The 25,038-nt window shown below is 44.1% G+C and overlaps 1 protein-coding gene across 3 annotated transcripts in view; it reads left to right on the top strand.

Annotated features, from left to right (window-relative positions):
* The first annotated feature begins 4,164 nt into the window (after positions 1 to 4,164).
* KAZN (kazrin, periplakin interacting protein) overlaps positions 4,165 to 25,038 on the top strand; it is a 294,829-nt gene continuing 273,955 nt past the window's right edge. The window contains exon 1 of one of the 3 annotated variants that reach the window (XM_068240530.1): positions 4,165 to 4,455. In XM_068240530.1, coding sequence (XP_068096631.1) covers positions 4,290 to 4,455 — 166 coding nt within the window. In that variant the 5' untranslated portion in view covers positions 4,165 to 4,289. The remainder of the gene's footprint in view (positions 4,456 to 25,038) is intronic. The other 2 variants (XM_068240528.1, XM_068240529.1) reach the window with 2 other exon arrangements.

Consider the following 25,038-nt stretch of genomic DNA (forward strand, 5'->3'; position numbering starts at 1 on the left):
CATATACTTACCTTCCATACCCAATTTACAGTACATACTACACTATACTGGGCTCTCGGCGTCTTCCCTTATATTTTAACACCAAATTAGTGTTTTAGCTAATTAAAAGCAATAGTAAATGCTTGGAAATTGTTTAGAACCAAATATCATGTACTACGGTTAAATATCTATTTGTCAAGGTGTACTTGTGATAATGTTTATTATGCTAGGGGGTACTTGTTGAGTACAGGATTTTAAAAGGGGTACATCCCAATAAAATGTTGAGAAACACTGCCCTAGAGGCCTGTAATGGTCACGTAGGGAATGTGCCACAGTGCCCCTAGTGTTTGACCTCTGCTACATCGCACATGGATTCGGCAGAAAAGAAAGAGAGCAGAGACCAGGTAGTGCAGAGACCAGAAACACGCAGCAGACAGGTGAGAGTCCCCTATACCGCACAGGTCTGGGGTGGTAGACGCACACAGATTTTCCAATATTTCATGCTGAAATCAATTGAAAATCTGTGTGTTGTCATCGAGCAGGTAGATCCCTCACTGATCAGATGACTGGTGAGGGATTTGTTTTTGGGCCATACGGACCAGTGTATGGCTCCCTTAATATTTTTAAACTACGTACACACTTTAGATAACTGTTGTTCACCCACTGGAATGCCGATCTCTTAGGCCTCTTGCACACTGCATGCCATTCCGATTCAGATCTTTATTCGGTTTTTACATCCGATTTCGATTTTTAATCTTTACTGCATGCGCCATTTTTTTTATCCGTTTTTCTGTTGAATGTATTCAGGGAAAATCGGAATTGAAAATCGGAATCGGAAACGGAATCGGAAAACAGTTTTGCAGTGTGCAGGGAGCCTTAAAGAGACTCTGTAACCCAAAAAAATTCCCCTGGGGGTTACTCACCTCGGTAGGGGGAAGCCTCAGGCTGGTTTCACAGTGGGACGTTACAGGCGCACGTTAGAGCAGCCTGTAACGCAGCCCACCGCACAGTAATGAAAAATCAATGGGGCTGTTCACAGTGCGGACGTTGCGTTACATTGTAACGCTGCGTCACAAGACAACGTACTGCATGCAGTACTTTGGACGCGGCTGAGCCGCGTTAGACTGCTTGCACATGCTCAGTGGGAGGAGCGGAGAGCGGCCAGGCACATGGCTAATTAATATGCACTGCACGTTATGACGTGCAGTGTTTACTTCCTGGAGCAGCCGCTCTGTGCGGCGATTGGCTGGCGGGACCACGTGATGCCGCATGCGCACAAGAGTGAGCATCACGGCATCACTGACGCCAGAGTGAGCTGCACAACGCGGCTCACTCTGACGTCCAGATCCAGCACCACCAGGCGTTGAGTTAGGGGGACGTTATGCGACCTTAACGCCCCCTCTAACGCAACGTCCTGGTGTGAAATTAGCCTTAGGGTCCCAATGAGGCTTCCCCCTCCACTGTAGCTGCAGGCAATCCAGTGCCAGCTCCCACAAAGTGTCCGCCAATCCTCCCTCGACAAGCCTGACAAGCGCTGATTTATTTACCTTTCCTGGCTCCAACAGAGGCGCTGTTGCGGCAAACCGTACAGAGATAGGCAGAAATACCCGATCTCTGTCGGGTCCGCATTACTACGCAGATGCAGGAGACTTGCGCCTGCGCAGTAGAGCGGGCCGAGAGCGATCGGGTATTTCCGCCTATCTCCGAGCGGAGAGTGGATACTGCGCCTGCACTGGAGCCGGGGAGGTAAATATTTACATGCCCGCTGTTCGGAGGGGCACAGCGAGACCGGCGTGGGACACAGGAGGACGGGGGAAGCCTTCCCCCTACCGAGGTGAGTACCCCCGAGGGGAACTTTTTGTAGTTACGGGTTTTCTTTAATTGAACAAGCTCATACAACATATACAGACTGGCTATATGCTCAAATGACCGAACAGTAATAAGTATTGGGCGGCACACATACAGAAGTGACTATTCTCCACATGCGCTCAACAATCGCTAACTACATCCATACACACCTTTAGAAATAAACAATCATCATTTAATGAGACCCGTCCTGACTTATCCCAATTGTCCACCAATATCCATCATTCATCATTAGTTTTACTGATCAATTGTGAAAGTTTTTGGGCATGATTATCTGACAATCAATTGTTTCGGAGCCGTTTCAAACAACTATAGTCTAAAGTGTGTACATAGCTTAAGCCACGGACCCTGATGTTTGACTGGATTTGCTGCATGCTTGTTTCAGGTGTAACTTACCTGAAACACCTGTAATTGACTGATTTAGACACTACTGGTGGATGAATGATCAACAGAATGCCAGGCAACTAGTATTGCTAGAAAGTAAATAGATATGGCAGCCTCCAATTTCATTTCAGGCGTCCTTTAAACCACTAATGATAAAATGTTACCACATATATGTAATAGAAGGGTAATCTAAGGGAATAGAGCTTGGATGGATATATCTTGCAGCCCCCTGGGGTCATACTGAGCCCCCACCGTCCTTCTGAGACCCCCAGTGAGCTGAGGCTACCCCCTCAAAGTTGGCCAGACGCGGCCAGTCGGAGGCTACTGTGCATGTGCGGCCCGAGCCATGCGCACCCTGATCATGCTTCTGTTGCCAGAAGCGTTCTGTGCATGCACATTAGCGAATTCCCTATATTGCGTATGTGCAGAACGCTGCCGTGCACAGGAATATGATGAGTAGGTGTGTGGCTGACCAGCTTTGAGGGGGTCCCTACCAGGGTCGGACTGGGACACTGGGGGCCCACCAAAGAAATTTCAACCTGGGGCCCACACGTCCAATGATTGCAGTGAAAAAAAGGCATGACCATGCACCGGAAGGTGGGCGTGGTCTTGATGTATTATGGACAGGCACAAATGTACATGCTACATGTACATGCTTAGCAGCATTGTAATTCAGAGACACTGTATATAAAGTACAATATAAATAATGTCCTACTTTGTAGAGGTTGCGACCGCAAAGGTTGCGACCGCATCGGGGCCGTTGGGCCAAAGGGGCCCCGAAGGGCCCTCCCTCAACTACAGTATTACCTCTGTTGGTCCTGTGCTCATAATAATCACTTCTATAGATACTTTGAACAGTGGTAATCATTAACAAGCTATTTCCCATCCCCCTCTTGCACCTCTGACACTGTAGTTGCCATTGGCAGGTTTTGGTGCGTCGTATCAATTGTTGTTATGTATAGAGTGCTTGGGGGGCCCCATTGTAAAATTTGCATCGAGGCCTACAGCTTCTTAGCTACGCGACTGCTCTCAGCATGAGTGATTACAGCACTAAGAGAATTTTTGTGCTGCAGGCAGCAATTGGAGCTCTGTCAGACAAGGAAGGGGGGCCCACCAGAGACCTGGAGGCAGGGCCCACCGAGGGAAAATACTGTACTACTGTGGCCCAGTCCGACCCTGGTCCCTACTGCTGCCCAGAGAGTCTCAGAAGAACTGCGCAGGCACTTGATTCCAGTGGGCTGCAAGAAGCCCCAGGTGCCTTTAATATATTTTTTTTCCTCTTTAGAATCCCTCATATTACAAAGAGATGGTAAGATTGCACAAAAAAGATTGTACCATTAGTTGGCACCTCTAGAACAGATGGTCTGGACAACAATCATCCACTATGTATGCGTTATGGCTTATAAATGACTTTGGGGACTTCAGCAATCCTAGTGCCTGTGTCGCTCAGCCTGGGAACAGTGACTAGAGAGAGAGGTGACAGCAGAGGCGCACACAGCCAGGACTCTATGTAAATATTATGACGGTCCGCATTCCTGGCCTGAATCCCCCCAGGTCTGTGTGGTTGCTCTGCTCCCCCGCCCTAGCCTGGGAAATGGTTTGTCTTTGGGACTCGGAGTCGGCAGTGAATAAATAATGAACACGGGGAAATGCAGCCAACAACTGCGCTCACCAGTTTCTAGCTGGGATTTACAAGGAAAAGGCGGGCGCTACCACTTTCTTCCCGGTGGGAGGGGGGTCTACCTGCAATCTATATCACTCACTTAAACATAAAGTTATCCTCTGCTTGACTTATTACAAAACAGATTTTGATAAACGTTTTATTGTTTGATGTGAAAGCAGGAGTTAATGCAGGACTGTTCTTCAGGTGAGGAAGAGGAGGATGAGAGAAGAGTATTCCCCTATAGGTGCAGTGGTAGGTTCCATTTAAAGTCCCCGTGTCATGTGCGCCGTGTCCTTTAGAGCGCAGGCTGTGTGTCTCCTGCAGTGCTGCTGATGGTGCGGCCGCTCACCATGCCGCTCTGTGTCCCCCTCTGTCTCCCCAGGATCACATTCTGCAAATGATGGACGAGAACAAGCAGCTGGCCTTGCGCATCGATGGCGCCATCCAATCTGCCAGCCAGGAGGTGACCAACCTGCGCACCGAGCTGACAGCCACCAACCGGAGACTGGCAGAGCTGAACAGCGGCGGGGAGCCCATGGAGAACAACCAGCACAGCACACAAGGTAGGACTGGTGGTGCCCCCCCCTTCTGTGTGATGGATGGATGGAGGGAGGCAGGCTGCAGCCCCCCTGGAGCATGCCCATTCATCAGCATTAGCCCCACACTGCAATGCCAGAGAGCCACCGCTACTGCTAACTTTCTCTGCCTGCTGCTATGTAAGCCACATGAGTATGCGACCCAACCGCTGCTATCATCCATGCCTTGCTCTGCCAGCATTATTATACAGCCGCTCATTTGGGGGAACATTGTGCAAGTTATCTGTGATCCAGACTGATGGTCTAGTTTAGTTGTTGTACTTATTACTGGCATTATATATCATGCAGTGCTTTACATTTGAACAATTCACATCACTCACTGTTCCCTGAAGGGGGTTCTCATTAAATCCCTACTATCTACAGCCTGCATTTCTGGGGGAAGCCAGTTAAACTACCATATGTTTTTGGGCTGTGGAATGAAGCCCATACAAACTCCATGTAGGTAATGCCCAGGGTGGGATTTGAACCAAAAGTGAAGTAATAACCACTGTACTGCCCCAGATCCAAAAGTGGATCCACCAGTGACTATGAATTATTGTTAAAATTGAATTTTCAGTGCCACAATTGTCTTTGGCACATGGGGCAGTGAATGGCACCACTGTTCAGTGCACAATAAAGTTGTGGTTCTAAAGTGCCGGTTGCTTTTGCTACTTCATTTAGGACTGAACATGTAGATGTCCAGAAATTGGCTGGTATGGTGTATGTATATTTTATATATTTTTGTCTTGTATGTAGAAACTTGCGGTAAACAGATATCCCAGTATTGGCGAGGCTTCCCTTAGTTGACCGAATAATACAATTCGGCCAAGTCTGAAAATATTGTTTACATTTTTGGTGAAAGGATGCTTGAAATATCAGGATTACAAAAGGTATCAGTTGGAGAAAATGGAGTCTTGGTTTCTGGGGGTATCTGTTAGAGAAGGTGGAAGAGTTTCAGACATTTTCAGGCTCTAGTTTACTTTAGGGGACCCAGCAGGAAACCTCCATAGGGAAGTTCAGCTAATGTGATTGGGTGGACAGCACCACTGCTAGGCTTCCAGTAGGTTGTAGTAAACGACGCCCACACTAATTGGCCAATCACAATGCTTTCTACTGTAGAGGGTGGTGTGACTGGAGAACTGTTCCCTATAAGGTTTCCTGCTGGGTCACCGAAAGTAACCTAGTGCCCATTTTCAGTTTACCAAACAAACCTTTCACATGTCTGTGTTTCCATGTTAAAGTGTGACTCCAATCACAGAAACAGAATGGTTTTCAGTGTGTGTTTTAGTTGCATAATGAAGCTATGGTCCACAATTGCTGTGAGTGGCCTCCGTTGTCCTGTCTGACACAGATGTTTTGCTTATGTAAAATGTAGGCCTCTTTCACATAGGAGGCTGAAGATGGTGAATTCACCACCTGTCAGCTGCTCCCATGCACTTGGCATGATCCGTGAAGAGATGGCCACCGCATTGTTACATCTGAGTTTGGCTGCACTCAAATGCAGTATGATGTGTTTTTGCTGATGAGTAATTACAACCAGGTCTGGATTTACTCCACAGGAGCCTATAGGCACAGATGTCCTGGCACCTTAGACTTCACCTTCCATGAACCTACAAACCCTTGCAGAACCACACCACATGTGTTATTACTGAGAGGGAGGAAGCGCCCAAAGATGTGATGTGCGGAAGGGATAATGTAAGCTGGATAAAACAAATAAATAGGCTTACCTCTAATAGAAGGAGGTAGCCCAAATAAAGTCATAACATTTTTAATAGAAACCAGACACTTTATTAACACGTTTTGCGGATCGCAGTCTGCTTCCTCAGATCAAATAAAAAGTGTCTCAATACTAGGGATTTGCAAGAAGGGAGCACCTCTATGACAAGTGGGCTGGCTGGCCCAGCTGTCACTCCTCCCTTACTTCCCTTGCTCGTCATAGGTAGCTGCAGGTGCCTTAGTATTAGGTAGCCAGAAGTACCATCCATAATAAGTAGCTAGCGCTGCCCCTGCCTGAAGGGAGATATTGTCAGTGGAATGCCAAGAGCAGGGTGATTGACCTCTCATGATCAGGCTCTGCATAGGAATATAGACCAATACAATGGGACTAAAAGAAACCTGTGGAAATTTGGATTAATGGAACAATAGTTCGTCGTCGATCGGTACCAATAATGGTATCCCAATGATTGTAACGCTAAGGGGCACCTTTGCATTGACTGGTTTTGGGCCAAAATCTCAGGCTGATGTGCTCGTTCAGGTGCCTAGCGGTAACAGCGTGCGATAGCGGGATGAGCAACAAACACGATGCTGCCAGTGTATAGCACCTCATGCTGAAATAGATCAGGAATTGGCTTGCGGTCTGTGGCAGCCAACAGATTTCTTTCCGATCAGTCTATCAGCTGCCAAAATCGCTAGATGTACGGGTACCTTAAGTCAGGAGTACCCACACCCTCTAGACCAAATTTTCAGTTTGACCTCTTGTTAAAAAAATTTTGATCTCTAATCTTCTGTGTCCATGAAACACTCTTGAGTGTATTTACCTGTTAAATAATGAATTGTGATGTTATCTGTATTGTAATTTGTCATCTTCTTTTGCGCTACATTGAGATAATTTCCCTGGGCTGACCGGAACTTTAGGCTAAAGGCGCGTACACACGCCATGTGCAAGTGACAGGTCTGCCAGAGTTATAAGTTATTCATTTTGTGTTTGGGGGCCAGTGAAAAGGCATTCGGCCTGCGGACCATAGTTTGAGGACCACTGCCTTAAAGTGTGATTCTATGCTCATCCTTATTTGTGATTAGAGCTAAGATAAATATTTGGCTGAGGGGAATGGCTGGTATCTTGGAGCACTGGAGAGAACTGAGGACTGTCCCAGACAGACATTTGCTGGGGTCCCATAGTGATATTGTACCTTAGAAAATGGCTTATACATATGTCCATACATGAAATTCAGAATGGAGGGAGTCAGAGTTGGAAAATCTCTTGGAAGCTAGTCACCCACTTTAAGATAATGAAAACAATGTTCATGAATGAATTGCTCCTTTTGTACCTGTCACTATTTAGCCTGGTACACACTTCCAATTTTGATTGGTTGGCCAATGACTGACCAATTTTACCTCCTCTATATAGTATGACCAGATTGTGTGGTTATGCTAATACTACATTGAAGTGGTAAAATTGGACAATCATTGGCTAATCAAAATTGGATTTGTGTACCAGTCTATAGGCCCCTTTCATATGGGAGGGTAAAGGTGGTGAATTTCCTGCCTGTCAGCTGCTTCCGTGCACCAACCGAGTGCTTTTTAGCGCTTGGCACAAGTGATGGAGAGGCACTCCCCTAATGAGTCACATCTAGGGCTGTGGAGTCGGAGATGAGGAGGCGGAGCAATCTTAGGTACCTGTAGTCGGTGGTTTCATAAACTTAGTCGGATGATTTTTGTACTGACTCCACAGCCCTGGTCACATCCACTGGGTAATGTCACCGCATGTCAAATAATGATGCCTGGTGTAAGAAGTGCTACACTTTGGCTGCATGAAATTGCAGCCTAAGGGCGCCTGTGACTGGAAGGTGGATGGCTTAACTGCCCGACAAGCTTGCACTTCAGCATCCCATGTGAGAGACGTTTTATCAAGAATGTTGTTTATTTTGCAAAGTGTGATTTATTCCAGGGAAGAGCTTTTTATGGCACATATAATTCATGAATTGTCAATAAATCTTGTAAGCTTCGTCTTGGTGATAATTCAGAGGTGGGTCTCATCTCTAAATCCCCTGAGTGGTAGAAGCGATCAGATGCTAACCACCATAGTCAGGACATACTAAGAGTAGTGTGTTTGGACTGATCCATTCATCTCTCTCCTGCATTCAGTTGTTTTCCTTTGTAGCATATTGAGTGCGTAATCTTAGTCTGTGACATAGTTGCCAATAGTGTAAAATCCTTCTCGGGGACACTTTGGTGCTGAGCCATGAATCTCAGCCAAACATGTTTCATGCCGTCTCAGACAGTCATGATGTGTTACATTCCCAAATCACTGTAGTCATCACTAAGCACTAATATATAAGCTTGCTGAGATGTTACAAGCGGAATCCATTGCAGAGAAACAAGGATCATAACGTGACTCTTATGTTAGCAGAAATGTGCTTAAAGGGGAACTTTACTGCATATAGTTTAATAAAATTGCTTCATTTTAATAATTTAGTGAGTGTATGCCCATTGTAAAATCTCTCCTTATCCTGATTTATATTCTTAAAGTCATCACAGGAGGTGACATCTGTATTGCTGTTAGGTGCAAGTCAGTAGAAACAACATCTTGTCTCCCAGAATGCACTGGGAGGAGAATTCTACATAATAAACAGCCTGCACTAAACATCACTGGGAGGGTGGAGTTACATACAATGTACAGCTATATATATAGATATAGGAAGTGTTTCTGATGCTGAAAACGGGATAAGTAACATAAAAGTTGCTATCCTGAATAATTGATTACATCCTGCTATATGTCTCTTTGGTGCCTCTTTTATACTGGCTACTTAAGTATTTGGTACATGGAAGTGTCCATAAATGTGGCGTAGCTGGGCCATGAGGTCAGTTTATGGTTATGTAATCTGTAACCATCCTGTTCGTTTTTGTCGATGTCACAGAGAGATTCCTAGCTAGAGATGGTAGTGAAAAATCACCCACATGCATTTACATTAAAAGAAATGACACTGATATGAGGTGACAATTGTATGATCTTCCAATTTTTTGCTGGGCTGGTGCTCCTGTCTGCAGCTAGGCAGTTAAAGTGCCTTGAGGGCAATCAGATCATTCCTGCATGTCTAACCGCCTTAATGTGTCTACCCAGCTTTTAGTATGATTGCCTTTTGCTGTCATCTATGACCCCAGTAGTTTTAAAGTTGGTCTCCTAGCCTATCAAGTTAAGAATCACAAGAGCTGTACATTTTTATGTAGTGCCGACATCTTCTGCAGCTCTCTACCCTCCCCAATGCATAGACAAGAGATTGGGATCATCGTCCAAGCGAGAGGCCATTGTTTTCCTGCTTACCCCACCTGCTCCGTTGAGCATTGTGCTTTTGTCCCTCTGCCACCCATCGTTCTTCTGCCCCCCCCCCCCCCCTGAAGGCTAGCAACACATCTGTGCAGAACTCATCCCTAAACTGTTGCCTGATGTATCAAGGCCCGCTCCGTGTGGGCGACAGTAATTTTGTGTGCGCACCAAACTTTTTTCTCCTGAAATAATAATTTGGTAGTTTACTGATGATTGCATACTGCTGGATGTCCTATGTAGAGCAGGGGAGCAAGAACGACAAGTCATTGGTTAAAGATTATCCAATTTAATCACTGGAGCAAAGGCCTCCCACATCGGGTACACCAGTACAGCATAACCCAAGAAGGTTACAAATTATTGCATTAGGCAACAAAAATATATATCCATAGTTTAATTTAGTAGATTGCTATTCCACTACAACAGGTTGGGTGTGTTTTTTTTTTTTTCTTTTTCTACAGGGATTTAAATTAATGTATCCAACTGCAAATCATCAGATTGAGTGGTTATCATCTCATGTTTGTTCCTAGTTTAGAGTTGTGTATGTATTAATATTACTAGCATTACAGCAAAATCATCCATTTTCAGCTGGATATTATAAAGACCCGATGCAGGCACGAGTGTTCTAGTCTTGTGTAGGCACTCCATGGCAGAGTTTAGCTATTGATGGAGGTCTGTTCCTATTGGTGTGTATGAAAGAGTGCTTTATTTGTAGCCATCCACCTGTCTGCTGAGGTTCTGATACTGGAGTGAAGGGTTGGCTCTGTGTTGGGCTGGATGCCTGTCATGCTGTGATTGTGGCACTGGATTTCACTGGCTGCAGAGCTTCTTTGCAGGAAGGGTATAATTACAATAGCCTGTCATCACAAACTGCAATTAACACAAGTGTGATCTCAGCTTTGGGAATGCTTGGCTCCCCTCCCCCACCAGCTGGCCATTCTTCCAGGCTTTGGAAAGGGGCATTTGCAAAGCTCAGTGTGAGCGTTGCAGGCGGTCTCCCTGGTGCTAGTTTGGAATGAGATCGACTCTGGTCACACTCAGCTTGGCTGGTGTCCGTGGAAAGCTGGGAGAAGATGAATACACTGTCGGATGGGTGATGGAATCCTTCCAGGAACGGCTGTTCTGTTTGAATCAGCATCGACACAATTAAAGGACCTGCAAACCAAAACAAAAAGTTACTTTGTGTGAAATGGTGAAGGCAGTAATGACACATCAGTGTGTAAAAGCTGCCACATCTGCACAGAAGATTAATATTTGACTGCTTACATTAGGAGGACAGCTCTTTATAAATCAACTGTCATACTTTGCTTAACTAAAGTCTTTTATTTTTGTTCCGTTCCATCAGCCTGTGTGTTTCTATTGGATTACTGTATAGAAAGTTGGCTGTGTGTCAGTCTGCCTCTCTGTCTCTCACCTCCTCAATATCCATGCCCTTTCCTTCCTTAGGCTTCATTTGCACAGGTGCTTATGCAAACACCTGGAAAACTACATCTAGTGGTTTTTCAGGCTTTTGCAAGCTGTCATTGGATATGATGCAGCTAAATCAGGCACCTAGCAACTTCCATGACTACACCTTCATAGCGGCTTCTTAGTTCACTATGGTACACATATGTGGTTGAGGGTGATTGCTGCAACCCAGGTGCAGCCTGTTGCGTTTAACTGCCCCCAACCACAATGCCCTTTCACTGGTACGGGAGTTATACGTTAAGCAGCGGCTAGTAAAGTGCTGTGGTTTTCCACCCTCAAGACCATCTGTGTACATAAGGCCTACTCTGCATCCACTGTCAGGTGTGATGACTCTCTCCCTTTCCCAGTTTCCTTGTTTATGAAAAGCAGACATTTCTAATTTTATATTCTGCAAGGGAAGACAGCAACTTTCTAAACTTAATGTAGTTGCACCATCCCTACAAGCATGTGACAAATGAGTCAAGACACGGCTGCTTCTATCACAACTGATTCACACAGGGGTTTTACTTCTGTTTCCAAAAAAATGACTTATTTAAAGGAAAATATTACGCTTACACTCCCAGCTATTAACCCTGTACCCCAGGTGTCAATGGGAGGCTAAAGATCACCTGTCCTGCTGACTTCCATCACTGTAAGGTGCTTGGGACAGTCCTTGTCATGTGTTGCCTACAGGGCATCTGTAGGTAACAGTGCCGGTTACAATCATTTATTTAACCCAAAGTGAGAGTGATATGGAGGCTGCCATATTTATTTCTTCTAATGAAAAAGTGAAGCTGAAAAAAAAACTTCTGAAGAGGAAAGACTATAGATCCAATAGCGCCTTCCGGTCCTCCCACAGTCCCGTCGGTCCTGCGCTGTCACCCCAACTGGTTGAGTACGCCTTTGGGGATCCTTGGAAACACTCGCGTCCCGAGTGCTCTGTACTGCGCAAGCACTCAGGGACACAAGTGCTACCGAAGCCTTCCAAGGGCTTACGGAGGCGGCAAATTTGAACCGGGGAGTGGACAGTGTTGGAACGTAGACACCGAGAGAGGACAAGGAAGGCTCTATGAGATCCAGAGCCTTCCCTTTCCATAGGTAAGTGTCTAACTTGTCGGGGTTTTTTGTTTTTTTCACTACAGATTTGCTTTTATACAATGCATGCTCTCTGGCTGTCCCACTGATGCTGTCTCAGCCATAGACCCTGAACAAGCATGCAGATCAGGTGTGCTGACTCAAGTCTGACTGGATTAGCCACGTGCTTGTTTCAGGGTTGTAACTCCTACTGCAGATGCCAGAAGATCAATAGGACTGCCAGGAAATAAATGACAGCCTCCATTATCGCTCTCCCCAGGGTTCTCGATTATTATATTATTCAGTATTTATATAGCGCCGACATCTTCCACAGTGCTGTACAGAGTATATTGTATTGTCATTTAAAGTGGACACAAATTAAAAATACAAGATTTCAGAAATAAATCTATTTTCTGAATTCTAATAATAAATAGCAGCATTTTTTCAGCTGCATGATGACAAATATAAAGTATTTTACATTTATTGGAGAAACCCCCTCCCTTCCTTTCATATTGCCCAGACAGAATCCGGCAAACTGGTGGAGTAGATGGTGTCCAGCAAAGGAGGAATTGCTAATGGCTGCCACCTGTATAACCCTAGTTATGAAAAGAGAAGGGTGAAAAGCATGCACTGAAATGCTCATAGGCTTGAAGGAGTGTTTAGTTATCTTTGTATGTGTCAGAGTGCTGCAACTAATTGTGATTTAAAAAATTTTTTGGTTTGGGTCCGCTTTAACTGTCCCCTTAGAGAGGCTCATAATCTGATCCCTATCATAGTCGTAAGTGTATGTATGTAAGTAATGCTGAGTACACACTATGAGATTTGTTTGGCCGATTTACTGTCAGATCGATTATTTCCAACATGTTCGCTTTGCTTTCCGATCGATTTCTGAGCATTTTCCGATCGATTCTGTTCACTTTAATAGGAAATTGATCAGAAAATGCTAATGAATCGATCGGAAAGCAAATCGAACATATTGGAAATGATCAATCTGACAGTAAATTGGCCGGAAAATCTCACAGTGTGTACCCAGCATAAGTCTAAAGTATGTATCCTAGTCTAGGGCTAATTTAGGGGAAGCTAATTAACTTATCTGTATGTTTTGGGGATGTGGGAGGAAATGAGTGGCTGGAGGAAACCCATGCAGACACAGGCATAACATACAAACTGTGCAGAAAGTGCCCTGGCTGGGATTCAAACCAGGGACCCAGCGCCACAAGGCGAGAGCGCTAACCACTATGCCAGCATGCCCCCCACAATAAGGTTTTTGTGGTGGATAAAATATCAACGGCTTCCTTTCTTGTATTCAGTATTTGACTTTGATTATTAGTTTTCTTTGAAGCCACTGGATTGCTTTTTGACAGACTGTTTTAATTACAAGCACTCTTTTCTGTGCAGGTAATGGTGGTTTATTTTTTATTTATGTGTTGATGCAGCGAGCATAAATTTGATGTTAAAGGTTCAGGAAGCTGTTTGTAATTCAGAGTATTACAGTATGGCAATCTGTTTTCTGTATAGTGTTCCCAGTTCTCTAGGGCAAAGTTTTGATCTTTTTCCAAATATATTTTGGCTTTGTATTTTCTTTATTTATTTAAAGGTCAACTTTACAGTTAAAATACGTAGGCAAAAAAAAGCTGTAAATATAGCTGGCAGTCTTATTTATATAAGTCAGTTTGGAGCAGGGATGTCAAACTCAATCACATGGGGGGGGGGGGGAAATGTAAAATGTAGTCACAGGACAAATTCTTTATTAAGATTTAAGATTTATCGAACGGTCTCAATTTATTTGTCCCCGCTATAGTGACTGGGGGCGGATGAGGGCTATAGGGACCGGCTCCTCCACTTTCTGCAGAGTAGCACAATGGAGCAGTTTAATATTAACCTGCTCCACTACTGCTTCGGGTCTCCTCTGTTCTCCTTGCATAGCATACCTCTGGCTTGGAATGCATGTCATGTGATTCGGAGCTGGAGGGATGTGCGCATAAGGGCTGGTTCACACAGACGCTTGGCAGCGTTTACTGCCAAGCGTTCAGGACTCGTCGGGTAAACGCTCCTATTCAAGTAAATGGGAGCGTTTAGCGGCGATTACCGTCGATTGTGCAAACGCGTTCTGATCCTGATTTAACGCGTTGCTTCGGCCGGCCCTAGAAGCAGCATGCGGCGGCTTCGCGTTCCAACGCCGATTGCGACAGGAAGCCGGCGATCGCCGCACCGCCGCCCCCAAACTAGACATCACAGGACGACGCGGCTTCCCAGCCACCACAACGCCACCTGTCGTCCGTGTGAACCAGCTCTAAAGCATGTAGCTGCCAGGAAGAAGAGAAGAGAGCCAACACAATGCTGGAGCAGGAAATTTCACACTCGCACTACTCTGTTATAGTATGTGGGGAGAGAGTGACAGGGAAGGAAAGTGTGTGTGTGTGTGTGTGTGTGTGTGTACACACTAGCCACATGGGGGGTTGGATCCAGGGAGAGGGCCCAATGCTAATTTTGCCAGGGGTCCTGTGAGTTGCTGCACTCTGTCATAAACTGATAGTATTTCTGGTTTAAACTCGGTGTGGCATCCAGGTTTGTTCCTGAGACTCCTAGAGAGCGGAATAGGAGGAAAAACGTATAATGTCATAAAGAGCTCATACACTGGGAACAAGTGCAGTGTAAAAATAAATGGGAAAAGAAATCCTTTTTTCCTCCAGGGTCGAGGGGTAAGACAGGGTTGCAGCCTGAGTCCAACACTTTTCAACATATACATCAACAAATTAGCCTCGGCCATAGAGGCCTCACCAGCACCAGGACTCACCCTGCATGACACAATAGTGAAATTCCTACTGTATGCAGATGACCTCTTACTGCTATCACCAACTAAAGAAGGTCTACAAGACAGCCTAGAAATCCTGGAGAAATTCAGCGCAACATGGGCACTCCCCATTAATCTAAAGAAAACTAAAACCATGATGTTCCAGAGAAAAAACACAAGGTCAGCGCAGAGCCCATCCTTTACACTAAATGACTGTGAAATCAGCAGAACTGATAAATATACCTACCTTGGTCTGGAAATCAACCAATCTGGAAGTTTTAAATCAGCCATAGAGGCCCTGCAAGCCAAAGCTTGCAGAATGTTCTATGCCATCAGGAAAGAACTGTACCACCTCAAACCAGCAGTGAAGGTCTGGCTTAAAGTCTTTGACAGTGTCCTCACCCCAATCCTACTCTATGGAAGTGAAATATGGGGCCCCATCACCTACCCAGATCAATCAAAATGGGAATCTAGCCCCCCAGAAATATTCCACCTGGAATTCTGCAAACACCTCCTTCAGGTACATCGGAGTACCTCAAACAATGCCTGCCGAACTGAGCTGGGTAGATTCCCACTACTGCTTGATACAGAAGAGAGTGTTGTCCTACTGGGCCCATCTACAGAGCAGCAGGCCCAACTCGCCCCACTACAAAGCCATGCTGCACAATGAAGCCCAAGAAAAGCCATGTGCCCTGAAAGAAGTTGTCAACTCTCTGCTCCCTCCAAACTCAGATCCAAGTCCATTCAAGAGCCCAGATAAAGCACACCACAGCCAAGAGCAAAGAGGACTATGCAGATAAATGGAGGAATGAAATAAAACGGTCACAAAAGCTAACCATATACCAGTCTCTACAGAGAGAATATAAAATAGCCCCATACCTGGAAAAGCTCCAAAACCATCAAGAGGAAAACCCTGAGTGTCTACAGACTGAGTGCTCACAACCTCGAAATAGAGTCTGGAAGACACAGACAGACATACAAACCCAGGGAGGAGAGACTATGCAAACACTGAGCAGAAGACCATCGAGGACGAAAATCACTTCCTGCTGCACTGCCCCAAATATACTGCTACCAGGGAAACCTTCTTTAAGAAACTGATGGAACTATTTCCCAGATTTTCACACACTAGAGGATGAGAGAAAACACTGCATTCTACTAAGTGAAGAGAAAGCCACAGTGACAATCGCTGCACACGATGTCACAGCATGCCACAGACTGAAAGTTGCATAAATGAACTGTAAACTCCCCCCCCCCCCCCCCCCCCCAAATGTCCACAAACTGCTAACTCACTGCACCCCCACCCCATCCCATGTCCCTCATTCCTCCTGCTTTGGCAATGGCTGTATTGAAGCTTGGTCATGCCAATAAAGCTATTTTTGATTTGGTTTAAACACTTTCACTGGAGTGCTCCTTTTGGATGGGAAATCGGTGTGCTGCTGACTGTTCCTTTACTGCTTACAATGCACTGGTTTGAAACTCTAGTGTGGGCCACATAAAATGGTGAGGAGGGCCTTGAGTTTGGCACCCGTACTTAAGAGACTGCTGCTGGGGGATAGTAGACTGCAAACAGCAGCCTCTAGTGGCTGGAGAGAGCAGGAGCTAACCTTCTGTGGTGCCACTCTCTCTGCATTAGTGTGTGTGTGTGTGTGTGTGTGTGTGTGTGTGTGTGTGTGTGTGTGTGTGTGTGTGTGTTTAATATATATACACATATGTACATATATACATATACATACCTACCTGATAAAATGCAGCCAGGATTCAATAGTGTTTGCTGTTGTGGAATGTCTGATTAACATAGAATTTCATGGTTATTTGAGGCCCTATTGTATGATTTCTATGCAGTTTTAGTAGCGGTCATACTAAACAACTATTATGCATGCGTGAATGGGTTCTTGGACTGCATGTATTTTGAAAGCTGCCTGTTACTTATGCTCTGATAGAGGCACAAGTGGCTTAATTGTTGCTGATCACTTGAGAGAATAATGTTTTAAGCTGTTCAACCAGTAAACGGTTTACATGTTAGATCTTCAAGTCACCTGTGTCCACCATAAAGGATACCCAAGGTGAGAGGGATATGGAGGCTGCCATATTTATTTCCTTATAAACAATACCAGTTGCCTGGCAGTCCTCCTGATTCTGTGTCTCTAAAGGTGCGTACACACAAGCGACTATAGTAGTTTGTAACGATCGTTCCCCGATCTTTACCAACGACGACCGTTACAAAAAACGAACCACCGACTATTAAGGCAAACGACGAACGAGCCAAATCGCTACAAAAGAAAGTTCTGTCTCTGCGGATTTTAACCAACGACGATCGTTTGCAAAAGTAGTACATCGTTGGAAATGGTCGTTCGTACTAGGCTTGACATGCGAATTTCACTATTTCTCCCTGAAACTTCTCATTTTTATGCGCAGGCGCAATAGTTGCTTTACGTGATGTAACGTTTGTTCTAACGATCAGATCGTTACACACATTTAAAAACTAACTTTACTCAGGTCGTTCTTTCATCAATTAAAAGCTCGTTCGTCGTTCTCAACGAACGATCGTTGTCGCATGTGTGTATGTAGCATAATACTTTTAGCCATAGACCCTGAATAAGCATGCAGCAGATCAGGTACTCTGACTCAGGTTTTACTGGATTAACCATATGCTTGTTCCAGGGTTTTGACTCAGACACTACACTTATGCCAGAAGATCAACAGGGCTGATAGGCAACTGGAATTGTTTATTAGGAAATAAATATGGCAGCCTCCATATCTCTCTCACATTGATTCCCTTTTAACTGTTTTGTTGTCAGAATGTGACTATTTCAGGTTAGCTATCCAGTCAGTGTATAAGTGATTCCTCAATGAGAGCCAAGCAGAATATTTGTATTGGGATATGCTGCCTGAAATGATCATCAGACAATTGTTTCAGTTGGCCAAGGTCTAAGGTGTGTACCTGGATTAAGCTGACAGCATTCACCTTCAATGGGGTTGCCATCTATAGAAGAAGTTTCCTGGCCGTTATGGTGCTACTCTGGTTATAATATGTCCTTTTTTGAGTCATACAGTTCTGGTGTTTTTGTGTTATTTATCTGTGGTATTCACACAATACCAACATATTTTACAGCACTTCTCAGACTGCAAAGCATTGGTAGGGCTCACAAGCTAATGGCCCTACTGCATTCTAAGGCTAACTTGGATAGAAGCCATTTCACATGTAAGTATATTGTTAGTTAACTGGAGCATCCAGAGGAAGCCCAAGCAGAGTCCTTAGAGATGAACTTGATAACTAAAATTACAAATGCTTTTACTATGTGATGTCCAATCAAATGACTCAAACAAAACTTAATGGAATTCACCTTTTATAAGGAAAATATATATATATTTTTTAATTCTATTTCTGTACTTAAAATCACAAATTATAAAAGATAATCAATATATTTTCTCTTAAAGAGACACTGAAGCGAAAAAAAAAAATGATATAGTGAATTGGTTGTGTACTATGAATAATTACTAGAAGATTAGCAGCAAAGAAAATATTCTCATACTTTTATTTTCAGGTATAAAGTGTTTTTTTCTAACATTGCATCATTCTATAATATGTGCAGATTACACAACACTCAGCATTCAAAATGATTCTTTCAGAGCAGTCTGTGAAGTAATGACCTCTCCTCTAGCAGAGGAAAAGTAAATAGTCCAGGAACAGTTGAGATAATAAAAGTCAGATAACAGCCCTCTCCGCGACTAACTTAGTCAGAGAGCTTAATGGCTTGTTTGCATAGAGATAACAACTGGAGTTTCTCAACTCTTCTTGTACTGGAAACAATTAGACTGATGTATCCGATCTTAATGTTTTATTTCTTAGCTACACATACAAATCATAATATCATCATTTTTTTTTTTTTGCTTCAGTGTCTCTTTAAATAGGTTCTTGAGAGTCCCATAAACTAAGTCGTTCAACTTCTGCTTTGTGTCTTATCTAATGACTGCAGAGCTGCATCATTGGAACAAAGTGTCTTCATGGTTTTGCCTTGCTTGGCTATGGTAGGTTAGAGATAGTCTATAAATATAAGCTTAATTCTTCTCTTCTCTTCCCCCCCCCCCCCCCCCTCCAAAAAATAAATAAATACTTGCCTATAAAGAGAAAAACGTTTGGATCATCCTGCAACCTCTTCTTGAAGATCGTGTCCATGCTCATCTTTATGCACAGGTGTCACTGTACCTGCGCAGTAACACTCGTGGATGAGCCGCTCTGGCTTTCCGCACTGATGCATGAAGAACAGCACAGTCATGTAACATGTCTGACAAGCTCTTGATGGACATGTTCCAAGGGTCGCAACGATAAGGACCAGGAGGATGTTGGAAGCCTCTGCAGGATCCGGAGTCTTTCCTTCCCCACCCAAGCTTTGTATAGTCAGTTTAATGTAAAGTAGTTTGACAGCCACATATGCACTGCAAGAGGCCACAAGCAAGATGGGGGCACAGAATGGTTTGTCACCTCTTTCACTTTGTAGGGTTGTTTGCCTGCAGAAGAAAAAAGTGCTCATCAGTAATTAAACCATGGCATCATTCTTACCAGATCTTCTGGTTCATAAACTTTTACGACTGTCTTTCCTGAATGTTTACAAACTAGAATATCTGGTGAGACTGATGATCTGTGTCATTGAAAATTACAGCTGTGCTCAAGCGCGCTCATTCACTCCTTTGGCATAACTTGGCAGAAAAAGCCTGCTGGGAGAAGTGGAACTAAGTAGATGAACAATCTTGTAGGTGACTCAAATTTATGAGACTACAGATGATTTATGAACAGCTGTAGAAGTATGAATACGCTGTTGGGTAGTTTAGCAAGCAGAGTGCCCGCATTACCTGTTTTATGTAACACAAGCTTTCAGTGAATAAAAATTCTGTCAGAATACATGTCCTTAGTCTAGAAGCAAGGCAACTTGAACTGGTGACTACCAGGCACAAATACATAGTCTCAGGAAAGGAAAGAAATTGAGCCAGTTAAAGCCAGCACCTGCCAAACAATTAGCTGGCAACTACACTTGCAACCTCAATATTCTTAGTTAGGTCAGCTTTCCTTTCTCATTACTAAGAATTACCTTTTTTTCACAACTTGACAGACGGTTTCCTGTATTTAAGGTTTTAGTGACTGACCTATGTCGTGCCTTGAGAACTATATACAGTACAGTTAATTTACCTTTTTAAAGGGACTCCGAGCAGTGCAGAAACTATGGAAAGATGCATACCATTTTGAAGCTCTCTTTCTCCTCTTTCCAACGATATATAAACCGCCGCCCTACGCCTTTTAGTTTTCGCTATTCTCGCTATCGAATTCGCGGCCGCCGCGATTTCGATCGCGAAAATATCAAAAACTAAAAGGCTTAGGGTGGCGGTTTATGTGTCGTTGGAAAGAGGAGAAAGAGAGCTTCAAAATGGTATGCATCTTTCCATAGTTGCTTGTATTACACAGGGCGACGTTTCCCCAAAGTCAGCAGCTGAATGGAGCTGCCGAATTTGGGGAAAAGTCGTCCTGTGTAATACAATGTAACTATGGAAAGATGCATACCATTTTGAAGCTCTCTTTCTCCTCTTTCCAACGACACATAAACCGCCACCCTAAGCCTTTTAGTTTTCGTTATTTTCGCGATCGAAATTGCGTTTGCCTCTATTTCGATCGCAAAAATAGCGAAAACTAAAATGCGTAGGGCGGCGGTTTATATATCGTTGGAAAGAGGAGAAACAGAGCTTCAAAATGGTATGCATCTTTCCATAGTTTCTGCACTGCTCGGAGTCCCTTTAAGCTTTTTGACTTGGGATACATTACTGTAGCAAACTGAATTGCCTGTAGCATCCATGTAAACTGCTTCTGAATTGACATGTAGCACAATTTGATAAATGTGTGCACATAATATTGAAGCTACTTAGAACTTGCCGTGTTCCTTTTTTTTTTTTTTTTAATCTGGCCTGGCAGTTTCACTGGGTTTTTTTTTTCAGGGGCATTGATTAGATTTGCACTTTTTGAGGAAGGATCTCCTTATGCTAGGTACACACGATGCATTTTTTTTTGGTACATTATCCGTCCGAACGATTTCGATTCTGTTACCCTTTCTTATCTATTTCCATTCACTTCTATGAGAAATGATCAGAACCCCCCCCCCCCCCCCCCCCCCCCCCCCGTTCATGAAGTTGCATCTGAATACAGCTGTTGCTGTCCTCAGACCAAACTTGTTTTTTTTTTTTCACTGTGTCAAGTGTGGTGTTACCAGGCGCTACAATTTGACAAGCGAGTAGTTCATCCGCCCATGGGAGAGGGACCTTAGCTTTACAAGGACCTGCCAAAGTGTTTGTATAAGGGTCCTTTTCCACTAGCTGCAGTCCGCTTGAACCGCATGAGCTGTTGAACTACTGCTGCTCCCTCACTGCATCCAATCAACCAAAATGTTGAGTTTGGTGATCAGTGATTTAATACGCTGGTCACAATTGATGGAACTGCAGTGAAAATAACGTAATGAGAAAGTGTTTAATTTTTACAATAATTATTTATAAATGATTTAGTCAGTGTTTGCCCATCTTTCCTCTCCCTGATTTACATTCTGAAATTTATCACATGGGGACATTTTTGATCTGCTGACAGGTGATGTGTGTGGAAGGAGATGCTGTTTTTTGACAGTTGGAAACAGCTGTTATTTCCCACAATGCAACAAGGATCCCACAGTGTGATGTCAGTACCTAGGTGCTGACATCACACTGTGGGAGGGGTTTCACCACAATATCGGCCGCACAGAGCCCCTTGATGATCCGTTTGAGAAAAGGTAAACATTTCTCGTGGGAAAGTGGGTATCAGCCACTGATTGGGATTAAGTTCAATCCTTGGTTACAGTTTCTCTTCAAGGTGGCCATAGATATGTATTTATCTAAATAGATGGCCACCAGATTTGACTATCAAATCGATCCCTCTCAGATCAAATCTGATTTTCGATAGATCTCAGCATCTATTGAAAGATAGATCTATTAAAGTCTGTGGAGCCACGGCCTGGCAGGTCCCCAGGTCTCCCCCATATGTGTCCCCCAAGGAGCTAACTTGCCTGTCCGCTGGCATTGCTCTTATGGTGTCTTCTCTCTATGCTGCGCTGCTCTTCCTTGCCTTCTCTCCTTGGGTATCTGTGTCATGTGACAAAGGCTAGAGGCCAATCACTAGTGGACCAGCATGTATGCCACTGTCCCTCTAGTATTTAGCTTCTAGCATTTGTCACATGACACCCTGGGAGAAGAACACTTTGGCATGAAGAGAAGACACTGGACACAGGAGGAGGCACACCACCGGACAGGTGAGAGTTAGATCTGCTGCCAACACTCTGCGTCGGTTGTCCCCAAACTGAACACCACTACCACCACACTCCTGACCTGCTGCTGATCAAACAATATCTTCTGTCCGACATGATTGATGGATTTAATTGATTTCAGATGAAAATCAGTTGATCAGGCATCACTTGCAGTATCAATTTCGAGCAAAATCGATCACAGTTAAAGTAAATCTGCCAGGAATTGACAGAAAAATTTATAAGTGTAAGGCCACCTATGATATGCCTGTAATTTGGCTGATCTGCAAATCCTGCAAGTGTGTAAACGTTTCTTTTTTTTTATTCTGAAGTCTTCTGGGAAGCTGTGAATTCTACAGGCTTCTGGTGATCTTGGTTGATTCTGTCTTATTACCTCCTCAGAGATTCAATAAGACCCCGTCAAGGCACTCTTAGCACTTGCAGCTTACTTCAAGTTTGGGGACTCGTTCATTTTAAACATTCATTGAATTCTTTGACCTGCTCTGCTGTCTTTTGAGAACATTCTTAGATCTATAGTTGAAGGTTTTCAACAGCTGTGCGGTAGCTAGCCCTTCTTTTGTTATCATGAGACTTTGTATAATAATTGCAGTTGTTATCCTGGGCCAATAATTGCTGTTTCATTTTGCCGGCGTTAGAAATTGTCAGCGGTAGCGGCTGTCAGACTTCGGCAAGTCAGGAGCTGCAAAATCGTTACATACAATTTTTTTGTATCTTTCTTGCCATTGTGTAGCCCTGGGAAGCAGAGCGCTGGGCTGGCAGCTTAAGAATGACTGCTATTTTCCCCACTGAATAGAATTAATCATTGCTATGACTCACAGAACATGTTCCTGTTTTTAGATAAACATGAAAACAATGCAGGGTGATTGCATATAATTCTTCCTGGGCCTCGGTTGGGATCATTTGCAGCTCGGGGGCAGGTCATCTCCCTCTGCTCGATCACCTCCCCCTCACAACCCCTTTTTTGTTTCACAAAGTAAATCTGTGAAATTGATCCTGCTGTACATCCCTGCAAATGCATATGTTATGTTCTGAAAAACAAGTTTCTAATAAAAGCACAAACCTCATATACCTTATTCTCCTGTCTTATCCAGGCCGTATGAAAAACAAAAATCCACTGGTTACTATTAGTTACTCCTCAGCCCATCCCTTATGATGACTCATGCTGTCTGCTCTTCATCTAATCCTTCTGATGACTCATGCTGTCTGCTCTTCATCTAAACAGCATATATCAGAAAGGAGGAGTGATCATTTAGAAGCCATTTTGTAGTCTAAAGGTGGCCATACACTCATTATTAGTTTAGCAGCAGATAGATCATCTGATAGATTTCTGATCTATCTGATGTGTTTAGGAACATTTTTTACTAGGAACAGCGTTCCAATAGATTTCGGTTTGAAATCTATTGAAAATCTATCTGATGGCATTTTTTTGCCATCAGATTTCCATTAGGGCCAATGGAAAATGATAAGCAATCTCAACAGATCGACCTAGATTTTTCCAGCCTGCCAGATCGATTGAAATCGATCAAAAATCGGCCCGCAAATCGGTTGATTGGTCAATCGATTTGCAATCGACCGATTTTGATCGATCGATCAGCCAAAAATCGGCTGAGTGTATGGGCCCCTTTAGAATAGCAAAAATTGCATATGCCTGGATAAGACGAAAGAAATTATTTTCAAGGTAAACCTCAGAAATATTATTTTTCTGTGTATGGCATGAGAGTTCAACCTCATTAATTGTGCTGTCACTGTCTCCAGTCATAAGATATTGAGGACAGCATTATTTGGCACCGCTATACAATTAGGGTATATCCTTTCCAGCAATTTAGGTCACCTGTTGTTCATGATCTTTTCAGATTCTGTTCCAAGGTGTGTACAGATGTACCCAGACAGGCCATTCCTGATTGCACATGTAGGAAAACCATCCATAACTACTATTGTTAGTCCTCCTTCTACCAAAAGTATAGCCGATGGGCCTCCTGTCTGGAGTGCATTTTTTGTTTAATTTCCAAAACAGCCCTGTAAAGTGACAGGTGACAGCAGGACAGACGTTTTAGGGGAACCGACAGACGCACGCACTGCAGGTAAAAGAATCCTGCTGCCACATTTACCGTTTTGACCAAACCTATTTTATTGCTCCAGTTTTGAATCTCACATGCTCTTACTTGGTGTTTTGTCAGTGGAGAGAGGGGTTAGGTTGGGCCTTGTGCCAAGACTGAAGGTATGCAGCCCCCTTATACAGCATGCTGTAATGTGCTGGTTGTTGTCACACCTTTCTCATGTGGCCAAGTTTTCCAGGATTCTGTGTTGCCTGTAGTTCTTCTGAAGGCTCTTCCATCCCCACACATATTGCTGAGCCTTGAGCACCCTACCTTGTAGCCAGTTTGCTGGCTGTGCTTCCTTGGACCACTTTCGGTATGTGCTGACCACTCGTACCGAGAATATTAAAACAAAACCTGCTGTTTTGGAGATGCTGTGACCCAGTTACCTAGCCACCTTTAATTTGGTTTATGTAGCTCAGTTGCTTATGCGTGTCCATTTTCCCTGCTTCCAACATTTCCCCTTCAAAAGCGGTTTGCTTTCTGCCCAATCTGTCTATCCCACGTCTTGACAGATGCCATTGTATTAACATAATCCATGGTATTTGCTTCTCTTGCCAGCAGTTTTAATGTTGTGGCTGGGCATTGTAATTTCTGTGTACGTATTAGTACGCCACCGGTGAGCTGGGCGCAGGGTGAGCCGAATAACAGCTCACCCTGCTGCTGCGCAGATCTCCGGCAGCGTTAAATACTATTCCCCCTCCGAGTCATAGCAACTTGGAGGGAGGAGTAATTTGGGGTCTGTCGATCGCCAGAATTACCCTAATGCGCCCCTCGCATTATATTATTACT

Source organism: Hyperolius riggenbachi, chromosome 6 (genome assembly GCF_040937935.1).
Source record: "Hyperolius riggenbachi isolate aHypRig1 chromosome 6, aHypRig1.pri, whole genome shotgun sequence".
Classification (NCBI taxonomy): domain Eukaryota; kingdom Metazoa; phylum Chordata; class Amphibia; order Anura; family Hyperoliidae; genus Hyperolius; species Hyperolius riggenbachi.